This window comes from Galeopterus variegatus, unplaced genomic scaffold (genome assembly GCF_000696425.1).
Source record: "Galeopterus variegatus unplaced genomic scaffold, G_variegatus-3.0.2 Scaffold48, whole genome shotgun sequence".
NCBI lineage: Eukaryota > Metazoa > Chordata > Mammalia > Dermoptera > Cynocephalidae > Galeopterus > Galeopterus variegatus.
In genome coordinates, this window is record NW_007726159.1 from 883,988 (window position 1) to 906,282 (window position 22,295).

Here is a 22,295-nt window from a genome sequence, read left to right on the forward strand (position 1 = left end):
CCTGAGCCTTCTTTATCAGTCCAGTGGTGTGAACTTAGAGCAGCTTTGAACAGTGAGCGATGGAAATGAGTTTTGCCAAGACTCTGATAGTAGCACTTCAGACATATAACATTGAACACTCTTTGTTTGCTCTGTGTTGCCAGTACTTAAGTATAGTATTTACTTTGAATCTCTTGTTATTCCTCAAATGTTAATTGAAGACTACAATAATGCAAGCACTGTACTTTTGCTGAGGCATTTACCATGTGTTTCACTGATTTATTTGTGTGACTATTTATTTCGATTACTCTTTTCTCGTGATAGAATCGAAGCTTGCATAGCTTGTTTTCCTATCCTTAACATCTCGTGCGTATGATGTGGGAAGAGGCTTTCCCCTTCCTCATCTCAAGGTGTTGATAGGAAATTGATTATAGAGGTGGTGATCTTAATAAGTTCTTGTTACTGCTTGGTAGTCAGTATTTTGCCATGAAAGTATGTAGTCCCCTATTTGGATTAATAGTTGTAAACAGTGTTTAAAGTCACATGTTCAAACTAAATTAGTTCCTTCACATCTTGTATAAATTAGATTTAAAATTCGCTTTCTGTAAAGGATTATGATTAACTTTTTAATGACATTCTAATTTTCAAGTTCTTATTTGGAAAGGCAAATACTTTTTTTTTTTTTTTGAAACCAACTTTCCAGGTAGGGCATTTTTTTTTTTAAAAAGTTCCACAATAATTTCAGAAAGGCAAGTATAAACTACCTGGCAAGGATGTTAATAGGCATATTGAATCTGAAGATACTTTTCTCTTTTTTTTTTTTTTCCCTTTTTGTCTTTTTTTCGTGACCGGTAACGGGATCGCAACCCTCGGTGTCGTGCCCGCACTGCGCTCAACCAGTGAGCGGACCGGTCTCTATATGGGATCCGAACCCTCAGCGGGAGCGCCGCCGTGCTCGCAAGCGCCGCACTCTACCGAGTGCGTCACCAGGCCAGCCCGATACTTTTTTCTTGATCTGTGATGTGGTTTAGTATTAAGATCAAATGGTGGGTAAGGATGTGTGATAAAGCTGGAACCCTTATACACTGTTGGTAGGAATGTAAAATGGTACATACACTTTGGAAAATGGTCTGGCAGTTACTAAACAGAGTTACCTTATGAGCCAGCAGTTCCATTCCTAAATTTATGCCCAAGAGAAATGGAAGTGTATGTTCATACAAAAACTGGTATATAAATGTTCATAGCAGCACTATGCACAGTAGCCAAAAAGTGGATATAATTTGAATGTGTATCAACTGATGAATGGATAAATAAAATGTGGCTCTCAGACACTGTAAATAGCCCTTTTGTATCCTTGCTTCATTCTGCTGCTGACAAGAGTTCAAGACACACGAGAAGCGTTAGTTCCATTTTTATTGATTTGGTAGTACACAATACTATTTTTTGGTGACTCATATTCACTAGTGATTATCATTTTTTTGTTAGTTTCTAGTGCCAAACTAAAAAGAAAAAAGAACTGGTTTGGAACAGCAATATATACAGAAGTAGTTGCAGATGGAGAAATTAAGAAAACAGCAAAATCCAGTAGTTCTTCTAATCCAAAATGGGATGAACAACTAACTGTGTAAGTACCTTGTATAAAGAATGCAAAATATTAAAAGGGAGTGTGCTGCTTGGAATATGTTTTTTATTTTGTACAATGACTTCAAAGTAATGAGTAATGAGTGCTTTCTTTCTAGTGTGAATAGGCAATTAAAAGTGTGAAGAACTTTTTGGTTAATTTCATTTTTTTAGAGAGGAAGCATAATAATTCTTGCATTTGCTTTATAAACAATTATTTCCATATAGCCACATTTTTTCTGAATATCTTGGTATAGAAATAAATAAGGCAGAAAATCAGTCATCTTTCATTTTGTTATTTCTGAAATATAGTGGTATAAATTTATGTATGGTAAGATTATAACTAATGCCACCAGTTATCTAATATCTTTAGAAATTTGTTCAAATAGAAGCAGTATTATTATTATTATTAAGTCTCAATAAGAATCTGTCTGTATCGCTGGTACTTTGGTTTGCTAATTATAAAAATTTTTATCTAGTTATTAAAGTCCTAATGTATTTGAAAGCAAATACTTTTTAAATTATAATTCAGATAGTTTACTGTTTTATATAATATTTCTTCAAATAAACTGAATGCATGGTTTTAAAAAATTATTGTTGTAAATGGCTTAATAGAAATTATCACTTAGAGTGATGATATATACTCCTGTATTTTTGTTATAATTTTACCCTTACAGAAATGTGACCCCACAGACTATATTGGAATTTCGTGTTTGGAGTCATCACACTTTAAAAGCAGATGCTTTATTAGGAAGAACAACTATAGATTTGAAACAAGCTCTGTTAATTCACAATAGAAAATGTAAGTTTTTTGTTCTAACTTTTATTTCTTTATAAGTTTAATTTAGATATATTGAACATATCCTGAAGTCCAAAAGCAAAAAAAATAAGTTTGTATTCATATAGGAGAACTTCAGTTTTGGGTTTTTTTTTGTTGTTGTTGTTGTTATGAATATTCATGGGATACAAAGCTGATTGTTAGCATTTGTGCCCCAAGATGTGATGGCCAGATCTATACTGGCAGCATGCCCATTACCACAAATTGCGATTGTACCCCACGTCCCTCCACCCAGTTATCCCTGACCTCCCTCCCCATCCCCCTTTCCTCCACTCCACTTTTGTATCCCTAGGTATAGAACTTCAGTTATTGCTTGTGATTGCTTTTAAGTTTGTGGAGTTATATGAAATAGGAAATGTTTACCCTGGCCTTTCTCCATTCTGCAGATTTACAAAATGATCTTAGTCATCCTATTTCAGTGATCATCAGTCATTATTATTTACTTATTATGTACTTTAAAGTTGAACAAATGGTCATTATCTGAGCCTACTCTACTTTGTTACTTGACTAATATAAGTTGGATAAAATAAATTTTCTTAAACTTTGTTTTTTCATTTTATAACCAGTTCATTGTAGAAAATATGGAGAATATAGAAAACCACAGAGTAATATAAAAATTATCTGTAATTTTACTATCCAAGGATAACCACTCTTAATAAATTAGTCTCTGTCTTTTTCTAGTTCATAGACAGAAAAACGTATTGTTTTCTTTGTATGCACTGGTTTATCCTCTGCTTCTTAAAATTTAACAATATGCTATAAGCATTGTGTTTCTATGATATTAAGTTTTTCTGGCCTGAAATTTCTTAAGTAGCTTAGGCTTTATTTATAAACCTCCTATGTTTAAATGCAAAAATTTTGGGGCATATACATGTTGGTAAGTCTGGGGAGAGTGTTCATAGCTTTTATCAGATTCTCAAAATGTGTTATCCATTGAAGATTAAAAACCAGAGTTTTAGTTTATGATTTGTAAAAACCACATAATTTTTTTTTCCACCATAATTTATTTAATCTGTTGGCCAACATATTGGCAGTTTCTGATAGTTCACTCAAACTAATGCCATTGTTCAAATTTGTAAATATTTATGCTCTTCTTTTTATTTCCTTAGAGATTTTCTCATTAATTCCTAAAACTAGTTTACTGGGTTAACCATTAAAATGCTAATTCTTAAAATAACAAGTTGATTTTTTAAAAAAATTCTTTCTGAAAATCTATATATAACATGAAAATCTGTTTTTGATATACAGTTGACTCTTGAACAATGTGGTAGTTAGGTGTGTCAGCCCCTCACATAGTTGAAAATCTTCATGTTAACTTTTGACTCCCCCACACCTTAACTATTAGTAGCCTAATGTTGACTGGAAGTCTTACCAATAACGTGAGTTGTTGATTAAGACATATTTTGTATTTTATGTGCATGATATATTGTATGCTTACAGTAAAGTGAGCTAGGGAAAAGAAAATATTATTAAGAAAACCTAAGGAAGAGAAAGTATGAGGTTGCTTCAAAAAGTTCATGGAAAAATTTAATTAAAAAATAATACGAATCTTTCCATGAACTTTTTGAAGTACCCTCATATATTGACAGTACTGTACATACGTTTATTGAAAAAAGTCTGCGTATAAGTGTACCCGTGCAGTTCAAACCCATCTTGTTCAGGGTCACCTGTAGTTTTTGGACATAAGAAGACTCAAGAAAATATAATTAATTGTTATAGCTTATACTAATTAGTATAGACCATACTAATTTTTGTGTTTTCTGATTTTTAAAAAATATTCTCTTGAAGCATTATAAGTTTGATTCTTTGCTATGCCATGGCTTTTTGGGAGGATTATGTAGTTCATCTTGGTACAGAAATAAGTAATAGGTTTTGTAAGTGTACAGTACCTTGCCTGGATTATTATTATTATTATTATTTGACGACACTGCCATTGTTGGGTGTTTAGATTGTTTCTGATTGTATATTAGACTGTACTGAACCTCCATGTAAAGATTATACACTTTGAAAGGAAACCCTCATAAATTATATCAACCTAAAGTTATCTCTTATGATTTAATTGAGGAGAATATGCTCAGAGGAAAAATAAAATTTTATAATTATTTATGCAGTGAGTAGATGGCTTCAGAAATAACATCCTGTAGTAGTAACATCTTGTACATGATGGTCAGTCAGCAATTTTTTTTTTTTAACAATTGAAAGGTATATTAGTTTGCTACGACTGCCCTACATACCAAAGACTGGGTGTCTTAACAGAAATTTATTTTCTCATATTTCTGGAAGCCAGAAGTCTGTGATCGAGACGTTGGTGGGTTTGGTTTCTTCTGAGTCCTCTCACCTTGGCTTGTAGTGGCTGTCTTTTTACTCTCCACATAGTTTTCCCTCTGTGCATATGTCTTGTGTCCAAATCTCCTTCTTAAGGACACCAGTCATTTAGATTAAAGCTCACCCTAATGACAGCATTTTAACTTAATTACCTCTTTAAAGATCCTTTCTCCAAATAAAGTCACGTTTTGAGGTATAGGGGGTTATTTGTCACTCCTGACATTGACATTTTTGAATAGTACAGATAAGTTATTTTCTAGAATGTCCCTCAATTTATGCTTGTGTGATGTTTGCTCATGGTTAGATTCAGGTTATACATTTTAGGCAGGGATAACAAAAAAGTGATTTTTCAAATTCTCAGTGTAACATATTAGGAGCCACCTGATGTCAGTTTATCCCAATATTGGCGGTAACATTGGACACTTGGTTAAGTTGGTATCTGCCAGATTTCTCTACTGCCAAGATACTGTTTTCCTCTTTGAAGTTAACATGTATTGATACTATGTAAATATGCTGTTTCTCATCAAATTTTCACTCACTAGTTTTAGCATCTAATGATTTTCCAACTCTATACTTCCTTCTCTAGTTGACATTCTCTCCTCCTCCTATCTCCTCATTTATTCAATTATTTTTTGAATGATTCATACATATATTCTTATTTAGTGGCTTATAATTCATTACTCTAATGTTTCATTACTCAAATTTCCCCAAATTTGGTCCATATGAACCCTTTCAAGCTGGCACTTGTGTATTTTTACTATGTCTCCACAATTTGAGCACTTGTTTACTTTCTGGTGCAGCAAGATGCTCTGGGCTCATTTTTAATGCCCCAGCCCTCGAATTAATTTCTCTCAGAGGATCATCGTTTCTTTTGGTGGAGAGTTGTATTTGGAAATCAAGACCTGGGTACATGATATGCTTATTGCAGCTGGTGTGCTATTACTTCTAGGCCCTCTCAGTGGACAAAGTATATATATACACATATATCTATATTTTTAGTTTATATGTTTGTTTTAGTCCATTAGTGCTGCTGTAGCAAAATACCTGAGACTGGGTAATTTATAAACAACAGAATTTTATTTCTTACAGTTCTGGAGGCTGGGAAGTCCAGGATCAAGGCACCTGCATTTGGTGTCTTTCGAGGGCCTTTTTGCTATGTCCTTACATGGTGGAAGAATGGAAGGGCAGAAGGGCAGTAGGCCCTTGCTTGTTCCCTCCAGCCCTTTTTTAAGGTACCTAATCTCATTCATGAGGGCTATGTCCTCATGATTTAATTACATTTTAAAGTTTCTACCTCTTAACACTATCACATTGGTGATTAAGTTTCAACATGAATTTTGGGGGACACAGGCGATAGCAACATCCGTGTATACACGTATCTATATACATTAAAAACTATGATTTTATACTGATACTACCAGTGTTAATCCAACACCATTGGAGGGTATTTCTAGTGTCCCCCTTATGTTGAATTTCATCAGATGCTTTTCTTGTGTCTTGCCCACACTTGGGGTGTGAAGATATTTTATATTTGTTCTAGAAGGTTTATGTTTTTTGGCTTTTAGGTTTAGATCTGTGCCCAATCTCAAATTATTTTTTTTTTATGGTGTGAGATAGACGTTGAAGTTCATCTTTTTTTCTGTATAGATATCCATTTGCTCCAGCACCATTTGTTGAAAATGCTTTCCATTCCGCATTGAATTGCTTTGGGTGCCTCTTTTGAAAATGAATTGACTATGTAAATTGAGTCTATTCCTAGACTCTATTCTGTTCCCTTGATCTGTTTGTCCTTAGCACAGTACTGTCCTGATTACTGTAGATCTGTAAGAAATCTTGAAGTCACATAGTGTAAGTCATTCAACTTTATTCTTCAAGATAATTTTGGCTCTTCTAGGTCCTTTGTTTTTTCATATAAATTTTAGAATCAAATGGCCAGTTCCTATAAAAATGCATGGTGGGAATATGGTTAGAATTGAGGTTTGGGCAAAATCATCATCTTTACAGTATTGAATCTTCCACATTACAAACGTGGTGTATGTCTCCATTTATTTAGGTATGTAGTTTCTCTCAGCAGTGTATTGTAGTTTTCAGTACATGGGACATGCATGTCTTTTGTTAAGTATATTCCTAAATGCTCTGCTTTTTGACATTATTTTAAGAACAAGTTTTTTTTTGGAGGCTGGCTGATATGGGGATCTGAATCCTTGACCTTGTTGTTATAATACCATGCTCTAACCAACTGAGCTAACCAGCCAGCCTGATTTTAAGAACAAGTTTTAAAGTTTCATTTTCTTTTTCTTGCTAGTAGATAGAAATACAATTGAATTTTGTATATTGACCTTACATCCTGTGATCTTGCTGTATTGACTTAGATGAATCTTTCTAGACTGACTTAGAGTTCTTAGGAATTTCTTTTATTAACAATTACATAGCCAGTGGAAAGAAAGTTTTACATCCTCCTTTCCAATTTTTTTTTTTTTTTTTTGTCCTTTTTGAGACCGGCTGTACTGCACTCAGCCAGTGAGCGCTGTGAACGCACCGGCCATCCCTATATAGGATCCGAACCCACGGCGGGAGCGCTGCTGCGCTCCCAGCGCGGCACTCTCCCGAGTACGCTACGGGCTCGGCCCCAATTTATGATATTTTCAACTTATGATGGGTTTATTGGGACGTAACCCCATCGTAAGTTGAGGAGCATTTGTATATTCTTATGTAATTGCAGTACCGTTGAATTTTATTGACACATTCTTTTAGTGTTTTACGTTTTTTATATAATTTTTTTCTGTCCTCATAATGAAAAGTTAGCTTTATTAGCACAGTTCTCTAAGGGTTGCTGTCCAATAGAACTTTCTGCAGTAATGGGTATGTTCCATATTTACCACATATGGCAGTTGAACATTTGAAATGTGGCTAGTGCAACTAAGGAGTTTACATTTTATTTCATTGTAATTAAATTTAAATAGCCCCATGTGGGTAGTGGCTACCACATAGGACAATGCAGTCTTAGACCTTTTTTTTTGTTAGAGTTGTAAAATCAGAATTTTTGTTTTTCAAAAAAAAGCTTTTCTTTTTTTCCTGCTTATTTTTATCTTTTTCTTATGTAAAGCTTTAACTTTTTATCTCTAGATAAAAATGGTCGGGTTGTCTTTCTTGTAAGGATAAATTCTGGAGACACCTTGTGTATTTTCTTTTATTAAACTTTTAAAATGTATTATTATTTTTATTGACATATAATTGATTGTATATATCTGTGGGGTACAGCATTAAATATTAATTCCTGAATGCAATATGTGACACTCAAATCAGGTAAAGTTTTTTTTAATTAAAAAAAATTTTTTTTCCAGATAGCTGAACATGTGGATATTTTCCGAATAGTCTGGAGTCTATGTTTTATTTTAGAAAAATTCCTAAATTTAGAAATTTTTGAGATACTCCCCCATTATGATTCTCTGCCATTTGTTCTTTGTGTTTCCTTTGGTACCCTTATTTGTATAATTTAACCATAACAGTATTTTTTTCCAAGATATATCACCTTTGTCATCTGTTTGCTTGGTCTATGTTTTGGTTTTGATTGAGATTGTAACCTTTTTTGCCTTCAGTGTTTTGACATTTTCATGTTTGTCAATATATTTCTAGTTTTCACAAAATCATTTCATTATTTAAAAATTCCAGTAGCATATATTAACCAATAATTCTTATTTCATTTACCTAAGATATTAAAAGTTTTTCCATTTAACTTAAGGATTTATTCTTTTGGCCTCAGCAATCTTTTAAGTCAGACCTGAGTTGCCTTTTAATTTTATTTTCCCATTTACTCGCAGCCAAAAGGCATATCTTTTGATTTTTTAATTACGATTTTTTAAAAATAAAAATGCCTTTGTTATTTTGATATGTTTGTTTTAAAGCTTCTTGTCTTCTAAGAACTTGCATATTTTACTTTTTATATGCTCTTATAACTTGAGTAAAGTTAGAAGCCCTTCGGATTAATTGTATTTTTTACTTTCTTAGATCTGGGACTTTCTTCATTCAGTAAATATTTGTTCAGTTTAAGGAAGGAACATACAAAACATATCAAGAATAAATAGGGTTTTTTTGTTTTTGTTTTTGTTTTTGTTTTTGTTTTTGTTTTTGTTTTTGTTTTTGTTTTTGTTTTTGTTTTTGTTTTTGTTTTTGTTTTTGTTTTTGTTTTTGTTTTTGTTTTTGTTTTTGTTTTTGTTTTTGTTTTTGTTTTTGTTTTTCTGGCAGCTGGGCAGTCCGGGGATTGGAACCCTTGACCTTGATGTTACAACACCGCACTCTAAGCAATTGAGCTAACTGGCCAGCCTGAAGAATAGACAGTTTCTATCACTCCTCCACTTTCATCATGTTAAGAACCTAACAGTCTCCCATATCAAATTAGTTGTTGAGGTCATTTGTTCTTCAAATTTATGATGCTAATTTCTTCTTTTGCTCAAGGCCCTGACATTTTTTTTTCATAAATTCATGGCTTTTTACCTATTTCTTCTGATATCTTTGGGGTAAGAGCAGGGAGTAATTTATTTGAATAGGCATTTCTTATATTTTTGAAGTGTTTTACTTGGTCATCTTTCATGATGCAATATGAGTTGTCACAACCATCCATAACCTTAAATAAAGCACACGACTAACCCAACCTAAATCTTCTGTATTTTCTCCCCAAAAATCTACAGCTTACTGGGGAAATTCTTTCACTTCTTCACATTAAAGTCCTAGTGAGCTTTCACTCCTTAACCTCCATTTTTTTGTGTGTGTAATGAGCCTGCTTGGTTGGTGCCCAAAGCTTTTGCTTATGCAGTCCTTTAATATATTGCCTCAGAACATCTGTGGATTTAAGCCATCATTTGCGCCTCAGTTAGCCTTCAGTTATGTGTTCAGATTACTCAAACATCTTTCTAGACTATGGAAGTTATTCAGTGAGCTCTGCAGAGATGTTTGGTGTTTTTAGCTAGCTTTTCTTTATGTCATCAGTGTTAGATACTGATATCTGAGATATAGTTTACCCTCTCAACCTGATTGTTTTTTAAATTACAAAGGAAAAGTCTCTCTATTATCAAAGATAAACAAAGCTGGACACTTGTTAAAGTAGTAAGGGCAGATTTTACTCAGTAATATACTTTTGCCATAGGAAGGAGTGTTCAGTCTGAACTCAGCTCAACTTTAATTTGTACAGAAGTGACTGGGCAAGTTTTAAAGGGAGAATGAGGGATCAGAGAGGGGACAAGTGGGGGCTCAGGATAGTCAGGAAAGTGAAAAGTTACAAAAGGTTGGTCAGTGTAAATTCAGTTTGGCCAGCTGGGTCTGCTAGCTGGCAGTTATTGAAGTCAGGATTCTGTCCTCCCACAGAGACTGAGAGACAGAGGCCCTATCCTTCATGGTGATTACATTTTAAAGGAATGGCTTTGAGTTCCTTGAGAAAGATACTCCCAAATTGTAGGAGAGAGAGAGAGGAAGGATTCGCTATCATAAGCCCTTTTTAGTAAATTTTCTAAGAAAGGGTGGTCAAGGTCCTGTCATTAGGTGTTGGCTATAACTAACAGTAAAATCTTTCAGCAGTGTTAAGCTTTCTCAGGCAGACACTTTAAGAGTGGCTAGGGTCATCCTACGGATGCTGCCTTGAGCTTTAGAAACTGTGTTAGTCATTGTTCAAGTGTGTGTGTGTGTGTGTAGGTGAGGAGTGGATGAAATGATTTGTGCTGAAATTTTGCAGTTTTTATAGGCCAAGGTGGAGGCATAGTCGTGTGTAGGTGTGTAGGTGTGTGTAGGTGAGGGGTGGATGAAATGATTTGTGCTGAAATTTTGCAGTTTTTATAGGCCAAGGTGGAGGCATAGTCCAGAAGGCAGCTCAGAGGAACCTGACTAGAGTTTGGTCAGGGAGAGAGTCTTTGTCACCATACTCATGGGCAAAAAGTATAAGGGTAGTGTAGCCAGTATACACATTGGAGTGTATATGGAACTTCACTTTCTGTTTCAGTTTTGAGACTGTTGGAAACACCTTTAACACTCCAGAGAGGAGTCAGATGGCTGCCATTCAAATACTGAGAATTAACACTGAGTTTTTTTATGGTGTTATTAGACCAAAAACTTAGCTTTTGTCAAGGAAAGCTTTTTGAAATCAATTAAGTTCATTTCAAATTGAGTTATATCCAAAATGATTTACAATGAACAGTTACTTATATTGAGTGGTAGGAAAATACAGCAGAATAATATGTCATTTATGGTAGAGGACAGAGCACAGTGAAATTTAATTTTATTTAAAAACTTTCTTTAGGGCCGGCCTGGTGGCGCACCCTTATTTAGGTAATTTGTTTATTTAGTTTAGTTATTTGTTTAGTTTACTATGACTTAAGTTCTGTTTTATAAATGCACTTACTGTCAATACAAACTAAGATATCTTAAAGCCAAAGTTTTGAACAAACTGTATTTTTATAATTGGTGATGTAAGTGTATCTCTGTTACGTCTTTAGAAAGGTATTTAGTATTGAAATTACTAGGTCAAAGAGAATGAGAAATTTTAAGCATCTAGCTATACACAGCAGTCTGGTTGCCTTCCTGAAAGGTTATACTAATTTGTACACACAATGTAGCATATGAGAATGCCCATTTGGAAATATTTGTCACATTAATAGATAAAAAAGATGAAGTTTTTTTTCTTTATTTTATTTTAAAAAATATAACAGGGATATGCACATTTATTTGTTCAAATAACAAATACATAAACAATAACAGATGAATAAAAAATATTCTGTAGAAAGTAGGGCTTCTAATTTTCACAAAAACTGGAGATGTAAAACTTATTAAAATTTACACTTTTCATTTTATAATCTCTACAGTTTTGAAATAGCTCTCTAAAGTCTTCCAAAAGTGTGCAAATATGAAATTAATTTCAACAGAGGAAGATGAATGAACTTTTCAAAGGCAAATTAATTTCTAAGCAATCAACAAGTCTTCTTAATAAAAAGAAATCAACAACAGAAATTAAATATTTAAGTTTAGCAACACAAATTGCATAAAAAAATCAATAGAACAATATAATCACAAGGGCACTTCAAAAAGTTTGTGGAAAAACAGAATTGAAAGGTAATGGAAATCTTTCCATGAACTTTTTTTGTTTATATTTTTCCTTTTTTTTTTTTAAAGACTAAGATCATAGGAAATATGTTCTCTGACCGCAATAACAGAAGGAAATTTAGAAAACTCACAAATGTGTGGAAATTAAACAACTCTCTCCTAAATAAACAATGGGCAAAAAGAAAAATCACAGGGAAATTAGGGAGTACTTTGAGGTAAAGATCAAAGTGCAACATATCAAAATTTATAGGATGCAGGGCTCATTCAGTGCTTAGAGGAAAATTTAAATTTGTAAACACCTATATTAAAAATGAGAAAAATCTCAAATCAGTAATGTAAACTTCTATCTTAAGAAAATTGAAAAAGTAGAGCAAACTAAACCAAAAGCAAATATAAGTAGGAAATAACAAAGAGTACAACAGATATATATGAAATAAGGAATTGAAAGACAATAGAGAAAGTCAGCAAAACGAAAAGTTGATTCTTTAAAAAGATAACAAAATTTGCAAACCTTTATCTACTAGACTTACCAAGAAAAAAGAGAGAAGACCGAAATGACTAAAATTAGAAATAAAGTAGTGGCATTATTACATTGTCACTATGGGTTTTTGTGGTGGTAAGATTTAATTTCTTTCTCTTTCTTGTTTGCATTTTTGTCCTACCAATGTGGACTCTTGGTAGTGATTATTGTTTTTCAGATTCCAGATGCAGGACTCCCTTGAGGATTTCTTGCACACCCAGTCATGTGGTGGCGACCTCCCGCAGCTTTTGTTTGTCTGGAAAGTATACTACTTATCCCTTACTTCTGAAGGATAGCCTTGCTGGATATAGTATTCTTGTCTGGCAGGTTTTTTTCTTTTAGTATTTGGCATATATCTGCATCCCATTTTCTTCTGGCCTGTAGGGTTTCTGTTGAGAAGTCTGCTGTTAGCCTGATAGGGGGTTCCTTACAGGTGACTTTTCTTCTGCTTCTTTTAAGATTTTTCTCTTTGTCTTTGAGCTTTGCCAGTTTGACTGTAATGTGTTGGAGAGAATCTTTTGGGGTTCAGTCTGTTTGAGGATCTTTGAACCTCCTGGATCTGAATGTCTGTGTCTCTCCCTGTACCTGGGAAGTTTTCCGTAATTATTTCATTGAGTAGATTTTCATGCCTTTTCCTTTCTCCTCCCCTTCTGGAACACCTATGATGTTTGTGAGCTTAAAGTTGTCTCCTAGCTCTCTTAGATTTTCTCATTTTTAAAAATTCTCTTTTCCTTTTTTTGTCCACCCGGGTTATTTTGAAAAGACTATCTTCAAGATCAGAAATTCTTTCTTCTGCTCCTTCTAGACTGCTGCTTAAGCTATATGTTGCGTTTTTTTATTTCGTTATGTGAGTCTTTAGTTTCATGAGTTCTGCTACATTCTTTTTTAAGGTATTAATGTCTTTGTAAATTTCCTCCTTCATATCCTGAATTTTTTTTTCACATTTCATTATGCTGCCTGAGTCTTGTCATGTCTCAGTGAGTTTCTTTAAAATTGTTGCTTAGAATTCCTTTTCAGTCATTTCCAGGGTTTCCTGCTCTATAGGGTCTGGAATTTGAGAATTACTGTATTCTTTTGGTGGAGTCATATTTTCTTGGGTTTTTGTATTTCTAGTATCTCAACGTTTATGTTGGGTCATCTTGTAAAGCAGTTGCTTATTCTGTTACTTGAGAGTGGGCTTTGAGGGGAGAGATGTCCTATTCTTTTTCCAGTCTCTGCTGGTGCCTCCCCTTGCGTCAATGTAGTCAAGTGTCCGGCAAGCCACCTGCATGGTGGCAGTGGCTGCTGCTGTGGTATCAAGCTGCTTTTTCAGCAGCTGCAGCTGTGGCAGTGGCTATGGTGGGCTACGTGTGCAGAAGTGATGTTTTGGCATGCTCTCTTGCCTGCTTTTGGGTGGGGGGTACTGCCCTTAGCTCCTTGCCTGTGACCTCAGGTGTGCTCTCTTGCTCCTTCCGGGTGGAGGGAGCTGTGGCTTTCAGCTCCTTGGATCTGCTAAGTCTCTCTGGGTATGCTGACTTGCCTGCTTCTCGGTGGAGGGAGCTATGGCCTTTGACTCACTGCCTAGGACCCCAGGATTGCTCTCTTGCCTACTTCTGAGCAGAGGGGGCTGTGGCCCTCGGCTCCTTGCCTAGGACCCTGGGCATGCTCTGATTTTTCTTATCAAAGCATTTCTTTGATTATTAGTAAGGTCAGAAGCTTTTTCATCATTCATACTCATCATTTGTGATTGTCTCCTGTTCTTTGTAAATTTTTTTATTTGTTTATTTTTCTCTCAGTGATTTATAAGAGCTCTTATATTTTCTTCCCACTTTTGGTCTTTTATTCTTCCCACTTGGTCTTTTATTTTTTATGCTAAGTTTTGGTTGATAGAAATGTAATAGTTTTTCAGTCATTAAATTTTATTAATTTTCCACTGTTTTTATGCACAGAGAATCCTTTTCAATCCCTAGATTTGATATTTGTTTTTAATTTCTTTTGTAGATTCTGAAATTTATTTTGTTACATTGTATAAGGTGGAAGCTTAACTTTTTTTGTGTGTTATTGAACACTGACTCATAGCATGAAAAAATGGAAAGACTTAGGAATTGGAAAACCTGGTCATTACTGGGGCAATCACAAGCCATGTAACCTAATGCACTCATTTTGTTTCTGTAAATTCTGTTTTTCTCATATTGTGTGTTATTGAACACTGACTCATAGCATGAAAAAATGGAAAGACTTAGGAATTGGAAAACCTGGTCATTACTGGGGCTATCACAAGCCATGTAACCTAATGCACTCATTTTGTTTCTGTAAATTCTGTTTTTCTCATATTTATGTGTGTATTGGCTAATCTCCAAAATGGCCCTCAAGCATGTCTACCTTCTGCTGTTTCACAGCTTTGTGTAGTTCCCTCCCACATTGAATCAGAGATGGTCTGTGTGACAGATCAGAGGATAGCAGAAGTATGGTATATGACCTTCACGACTTGGTCATAAAAGGCATTCCAACTTTTGCCTTGTTCTCTTGGATTACTCACTCTGGGAGAAACAAGCCACCATTGTGAAGACTCTCAAGAAGCCTTGTGGAGAGGCACCGAGGCCTCTTCTCAAAGCCAGCAGCAGCTTGCCAGACATGTATGAGCCCCTCCTGAATTCCCAGCCCATGGAAACTATGAGTAATAATAAATGGTTATTGTTAGTTTAAGCCACTAAATTTTAGTGTAGTTTGTTACTCAGCAATAGATAATTAACACATTATTCAAATGGTTTTTAAAAACAGGTTCAGAATGTGACCCTGAGCTAAATATAAAGCTGTGAAACACTTTAAAATCCAAGATTTTTGAAGATCTTTCATTTTTTGTGAGGACAGAAAGAGTGTATGTTTTCGACACACCCATGATTATAGGATAAGTTATCTAATTATAATACCTAGCTCCACAGAGACTCACGTTGTTCTATGGCTAAGGAAGAATGTCTGGGATGTAGGAAAAATCAGCTTCTGCCTTATAAGAATGAGATCCCTAAGGACAGAACAGTATTAATCACTTATTTTAAACGTTTGTTAAGTACCCACCTTCTGTCACTGAATTAGATGGACAAGATTTCTGCTCTTTTGGAGAGTTCAGTTCATTTCAGGAGGTAGACTGAAAAACAAAAAATTCTGGTAGTGGTAAGTTCATTGAAGGAAATAAGCAAAGCAGTGGGAGGTCTGCTTTAGGCTGATTAGGGTTTATCCTGCTTTTCTGGGGTACAAGGCCTGGCACACAGTAGGTACTCAAATATTGAATGGATGAATAAGTCTGAGTTGGTTTGTTTAAACTGTGATAGAATAATACTTATCCCTCTGACACACACATATACATACACATGTAGATGGGAATTATTTTGGTGATAGTACCCCCAGTTTTATGATTCAAAATGTTATACCTCAATCTTGCATGTTCAGCATTGTGAAAGACTATATGCTGTATACAATCTCCCACTGCAAAACAACTAGGTCCTGGATAGAACAAATTATTGTGGCACTGATTATTTTGCAGAGGCCCCTCCTTCAGAAGGAAAGGCGGTTGTGGAGGGACAAAGGAAACCTCAAATACTAGAATTAGAATAGTAGGCCAGCTGATAGCAGCTTTCAGGATTCTGTGCATTTGGCTAACAGTCAGTTAGGGGAGCTGAACCTTGTACTCCTTTAGTCTAGACTGTTGGGGTGTACTTTCAGGCCACTGGCAGAATTAGAAACAAAGCCTGACTGTATTTAAGCCTAGAGATTACCCGTAAATTAATATCAGAGAATGAACTCACCATCAAAGATTACAAATTACAAGAACATAAGGGAACAAGCCACTGGAAGCAAGCGTTGGTGAACATTTTCTATAAAGAGCCAGATTGTAAATATTTAGGCTTTGAAGACCATTTTAAATCTCTGTTGCACCTATTCAACTCTGCTATTGTATTGTGAAAGCAGCCATAGAAAATTTGTAAATGAATAAGCATAGCTGTATTCAAATAAAACTTTATATATAAAAGTAGGTAATGAGTCACATTTGGCCTGTGGGCTGTAGTTTGCTGACCCCTGAAATAGAGGGTGGAGTAGAGGAGATATTTTAAGACATAATGGCTGCAAGTTTTTGAACACTAATGAAAAACCTGAATCCACAGATACATACCATCTTAAACAAGATAGCAAAGAGAAAATCATGTGTAGACATATCATAGTGAAATGAATAACATCAAAGACAAATAGATTTTAAAAGCAGCCATAGAGAAAACATCGTTTGCAAGGATTTATAGATTAGAATCACACAATTAGCAGTAATAGGAGAAGATAATGGAAATGTATCTTCAAAGAGTTAAGAGTAGAACATTATCAGTATAAAATTGCATGCCCAGCAAATCTCTTTCCAGGGTGAGAATGCAAACATTCACAGATAAACAAAAAACTGAGAGAATTTACCAAGGGACCTACACTAAAGAGATTTTAAAAGGCTACTTTTTAGTAATCTATTCAAACAGCTAAATATTTTCAGAAAAAGAGCCAAATCTTCAAATTCCAGACACTTTACGTGGAAGGAAATGACGAGAATAAAATGAATGTTGGTCAGTATAGTTTTTTTCAGAATATATTTATTAGATAAAGCTGAAATTTATGCTTTTATAGTTTTTCTTTCCCCCTGTACTTTTGTATTTCCGTTAGTTTCTCTAATTGTATTTGTTTTTCATTGTGGGGTAGAAACGAGATTTATGGTGCTACAAGTAGTTGGAGTAGGTATGCTATACGGTCGTCTTTTATTACATAGTTCTTAAATTTTTTGCAAAGAATTTCTGTTCAGTTATTAGCAGTTCCAGATTTTTGTCTTTTCTGTACTTGGGTAATTATTCAACATGTTTATGCTGGACATGTTGTAAATAGGGAAAAGCCCCTCCCCGCAAGTTTATTAAGTATAGGAAAGATCAAAGTCAAGGACTTTATCTAAGAAGTGAAATATTCCATGATTTCATAAGCTGCCACTGAAGAGCAGATTGAAGTAGTTGAGCTCATTTTGGATAACAAAGTGATTACTAATAACTTTAAAAAAATTTTTGTTTCAAATTTTAAATTGATAAATTATAATTTTATTTATGTGGTACAAAGTGACGTTATGATTTATGGACTCAATGTGGATTAATTAAATCAAGCTTGCTAACATATCCATCACCTCAAATACTTATTTTTTTGTAGTGAGAACATTTGAAATTTACTCTCAGCTATTTTGAAGTACACAGTACATTGTTATTTACTGTATTCACCATGCTTTGTAATATATCTCAGGAAAAGATCTTATTCCTCATATCTAATGAGACTTTGTAACCTTGACCATCATTTTCCCATCCCCCCCCTCCACTGATAACTTTTAATATATATATTCGGTGGGATAGAAGTTGAAGCAGGATGACCTTGAGTTTAAATAAGAACTAGATGTCCTAATAATGGGAAGTATTTGGCCTTATTTAAAAAAGATATAATAAACTATTGTCACGGTATTGAGCATTTATTGAGCACTTACTAAAGTCATACGTGGTGCTAGAACTTTCTGTGTGGTTTTGCATTGGGTCCTTAGGACTGTCCCTTTAGTTTGAAGATCTTATTATTTCCATTTTGCAGTGAGGAAACTGAGGCCTAAACAAAGTTGAATAACTTCCTCAAGTACAACTAGTAAATAGCAGAGCTAGGATTTATGACCAAACTGCCTGACTCATGCAGAAATTTTATCTCAACCACGAGTCCTTTGTGGTACCTTGGGCTGAAGAGCAAGTTTAGGTGATTGCTACACTTTTAGTGTGGTATATTTATATGTTCTCTGAAGTTGATTAAAGATGATGTTGAAAGCATGAGGTGGGGAAAAGGAGCTTACTTAACTAGTTGTGAAAGGGATTGATCCTGGTGTAGTGTAGAAGGGTCTGTAGATAAAATGCAAAGAATTCCTTCCAATGTAGTTGTCAAGTACTGAATTAGAGTAATTCTTGAAATGTAGTTTTTATTTCTAAAACATATCTTTGTATGTGGCAAAAGCTTTTAAATTAGAATATTCTTTTTTTTTTAGTGGAAAGAGTGAAAGAACAATTAAAACTTTCCTTGGAAAACAAGAATGGCATAGTGCAAACTGGTGAATTGACAGTTGTGCTTGATGGATTGGTGATTGAGCAAGAAAATCTAACCTGCAGCTCATCTCCAACCAGTAAGCTAATTTTTTTTGTTCTTTAAATTTAAAGAAGAAAAATTAGCAAGAAGTATATAAAAACCTAGTTTATTTTTTTCTTGTTGTTCAGTAGAAATACAGCAAAATGGTGATGCCTTACATGAAAATGGAGAGCCTTCAGCAAGGACAACTACCAGGTAGAATATTTTATTTTAGTATTTGTGGCAACGTGACGTGACATTTCCCACATACAAAGCTTTAAATTTAACCTTAGCTTAGAATTTGCCACAGAATTTAAAAGCTTGTGTCTAAACACTTCATTGGGTTGAATTCTTGTGAAAGTAGCTTTTTAAAAAATAACAGCTTTATTGAGAGATAACACACATGCCATAAAATTTACTCTTTTATTAAAGCGTACTTTTTGGTGGTTTTTGTTATATTCACATAGTTGTGCAGCCATCACTACTGTCCGTAATTTCAGAACATTTTTATCATCCCCCAAAGGAAAAACTGTATCCTTGAGCAATCACTCCCCATTCCTCCCTCCTCCCAGCTCCTGACAGGCATTGATCTACTTTCTGTCTCTATGTAATCTCTTCTGATTGGCTTCTTTTACATAGTACAATGTTTCGAGGTTGATCTATGTTATGGCATGTAACAATGCTTCATTCTTTTTTTATTAAAAATGGCTTTTTAAAATCTGCATTTAGGCATATTTTACTGGAAAATAGTCAGATACTGTGGAAAAATAGATACTTCTATCTGAATTGGCATTCTCCTCTATATCATGAGAAGATAAATGCCCCATAGATAATGATCTTCCCTCAAAAATCATCCTGACATTCACATTCTATGACAGTTAATAGAGGCTCTCTGTTTGAAATGTTCAAGTGGAATAAAAGTGCATAATAGATCAAATACAGTGGAATTAACATCTGAAAATATAAAAATATATTGCTGTAAAATTGACTTATTACATTTGAAAAAGCATGCTGGTGTATGACAAAGTTTGATCTTTATTAATTTACAAAGTTATTAATATCATTACTCCTAAATTGCAATTAAATGATTCTCATCAGAGCACTTAAACAGATAAATATGCCTTTGGAAGGTGTATTTGGATTAAATAAATATATTTAGTATCTGTTCTATAATTTACATTGAGAAAATTAAGGACTGAAAGAGTACAACAGTTAGGTTGATTAAAATGTATTTGTGTATATATGTGTCTGTTTTTATAATTTTTAAAATACAATTTTAGATGAGTAAAGGAGTGACTTACTACCAATCTGAACTATAATATTGTTTGTTACATAGTGATACATTTTGAATCAGAAATTAGTTCTATAGTACCAGGAGAGCTACAGCTGAGTTCTTTTACCTGGACTCCTGGATCACTGATTCTCACTGGGTGTCTGGGGAGGGGTATACAAATCAGAATCATGTGGGAACTTCTTTTGCCCAAACTTTCTAAGTATATCTCATTCCAAATTTGTAGGTGACAGGGGAAAGGAGGATGGGATTCATTAATTATTTGTTTATTCAACAGATATTTTATTGAGTGCCTGTTGGTGCTAGACACTAGGCCAAGCCCTAAGAATAGCAGCCTTGTGCCCCTGAAACTTACATTATAGTGGGATAAAAGTAGATAGTAAACAACAGAAGAAATCAATAAACTAATTGAACATAGCAGTAAAAACTTTGAAGTCATTAAAACAGAACAAGGTGACAAGAATGGAAGGGAGCCTGTTTTCAAGAGAGATCAGGAATCATCTCCGAGGAAGTGCCATGCGACTTAAAATTAATAAGCCAAGAATGAACCATTCATGCAGAGTTCTGAGGGAGGAACTTCCAGGCAGAGGAATTAGCAAGTTCAAAGAGCCTGAGTTTATTTACAGTTTTAATATATGTTCTACAAATTCTTCTAACTCTAGAGTATAATATTTAGTCTTTTCTGATAATATTGTAGTCGTTATAATTTTACCACCTGATATATAATAATTTGTAAAAAAATTTTTTTTGAAGACTTTTTAGCATGTTTTTCATAGTCAGTAAAATTGACATAATGTATCTGCTACGAGGTAAGCAAGTAGGAGCTTGGAGAGAAATAGATCAGAAAGAGAGACAGTGTGGGGGTCAGGTTGGTTTTCAAAAGCTTTGTTACCATGGTAAGAAATCTAGATTTTATTCCTAGTATAGTGGATTTTAAGCAGGGCAGGGAAATGACTTGATTTATATTTTTTAGAAAGCACTCAGGCTGCTCTGTGAAGAACAGATATAGGGTGGCCTGTATATTTGGAAAAGCTCTCCTGGTCACTTACATGATATTGCCCAACACCTACCTACTGCCAATAAAATTTAAATGTTTGATTTTGTAATTATAGTTTTATATATTTGTTTATTTGCAGTTTATTTATATACTATAAATTCTTATGATTCTAAGGGCTGATATTTAGCTTTTTCTGATCATGTACTCATCATTTTAGTGCCTACTACATAATAATTTGTAATCAGTATTTGCAGACTTTTTCAGCTTATTTTTTAGTACTCAATAAAATTATAATAGTTTGACATTGATTTTTATAAATTTCATTTAATTTCATGAGCTTTTCGAAACTACTTTTAGAGCATGTAAAATAAATTAATATTCTTAGACTTAAATATTTAAAATGTACAGTTTGAACATTATTTTTGAGAGACTAAATTCGTTTTGACTTAGTATATTTGTATATCTCAGTATTTTTTTTATGTGCCAATGGATAGAGCTGAAAGTAATTTAAACTTTAATGTAATAAAAATGTGCCATATCTTTTTTCATTACTCTCCATACCGGTTACTTTACTTGAATGTTAAAACCTCAGTGAATAGTTCTTATGAAAATTCTGATGAAAAGTTGTTTAACTATACTTAGCTCATTGAAGTAAGGCTTTTCTTTCTTTTTTTTTTTTTTTTTAAAGGTTGGCTGTTGAAGGTACTAATGGGATAGATAATCACGTACCTACAAGTGCTCTAGTCCAGAACTCATGCTGTTCACATGTAGTTAATGGAGACAGTACACCTTCATCTCCATCTCAGGTTGCTGCCGGACCCCAAAATACACCAGCTCCAAAACCACTCACATCTGAGCCTGCCAGTGATACTGGTAAGCATGACTACTTATGACACGTTGCTTAAATGAAAACTAAATTAAGTTTATGTATCTATCCCTATACTTCCCTTATTGTGCAGTCTTCTTAATCTTTTATTCTGTCATAAGAATTTTAAATTATAGTATCTGAAACTTTTTTCTAATAATTTGAAATTTTCTGGATTATTTGAGAAGATATTCCAAAAATATATTAGCTTAGAGATCATAACATATTTTACTAATAAGTAAGTGCTTGTAAGATAGCTATATTCTTAGGCTCCATTTCACAAAATAATACTATTTAATTGATGATATAAAATAAATGTCTGAAAGAACATTAGTGAATTTATTGATTTGTTAGTAAAAGTAGTAATGATTGGTTCCTTTAACCTGTCTTTCAGTACACAAATATTTTTTTTCTTAGCATGTAACTTGGTAGAAAAATGTGCTGTGAACTTATGCAGCTCTCAGAAAGTTTTATATTTTCCAAAAGTAAGCATTACTCTATTACAGAAGGAATGTCTAAGGAAGATTTCCTCTATAATCCTGGTTTTCAATAGACTTGTCTGTAAGATTTTTAAATTATTTTTTGTTTGGTCTTTATATATTAACTCTTTCAGATGAGTTAAACATCTTAGAACTT

The 22,295-nt window shown here is 34.0% G+C and overlaps 1 protein-coding gene across 1 annotated transcript in view; it reads left to right on the plus strand.

Annotated features, from left to right (window-relative positions):
• The window catches only part of WWP1 (WW domain containing E3 ubiquitin protein ligase 1), an 80,123-nt gene that overhangs the window by 5,309 nt on the left and 52,519 nt on the right, over positions 1-22,295 (plus strand). The window contains exons 2-6 of the mRNA XM_008572599.1: positions 1,465-1,603; positions 2,277-2,401; positions 18,430-18,564; positions 18,656-18,722; positions 21,483-21,667. Coding sequence (XP_008570821.1) covers positions 1,465-1,603; positions 2,277-2,401; positions 18,430-18,564; positions 18,656-18,722; positions 21,483-21,667 — 651 coding nt within the window. The remainder of the gene's footprint in view (positions 1-1,464; positions 1,604-2,276; positions 2,402-18,429; positions 18,565-18,655; positions 18,723-21,482; positions 21,668-22,295) is intronic.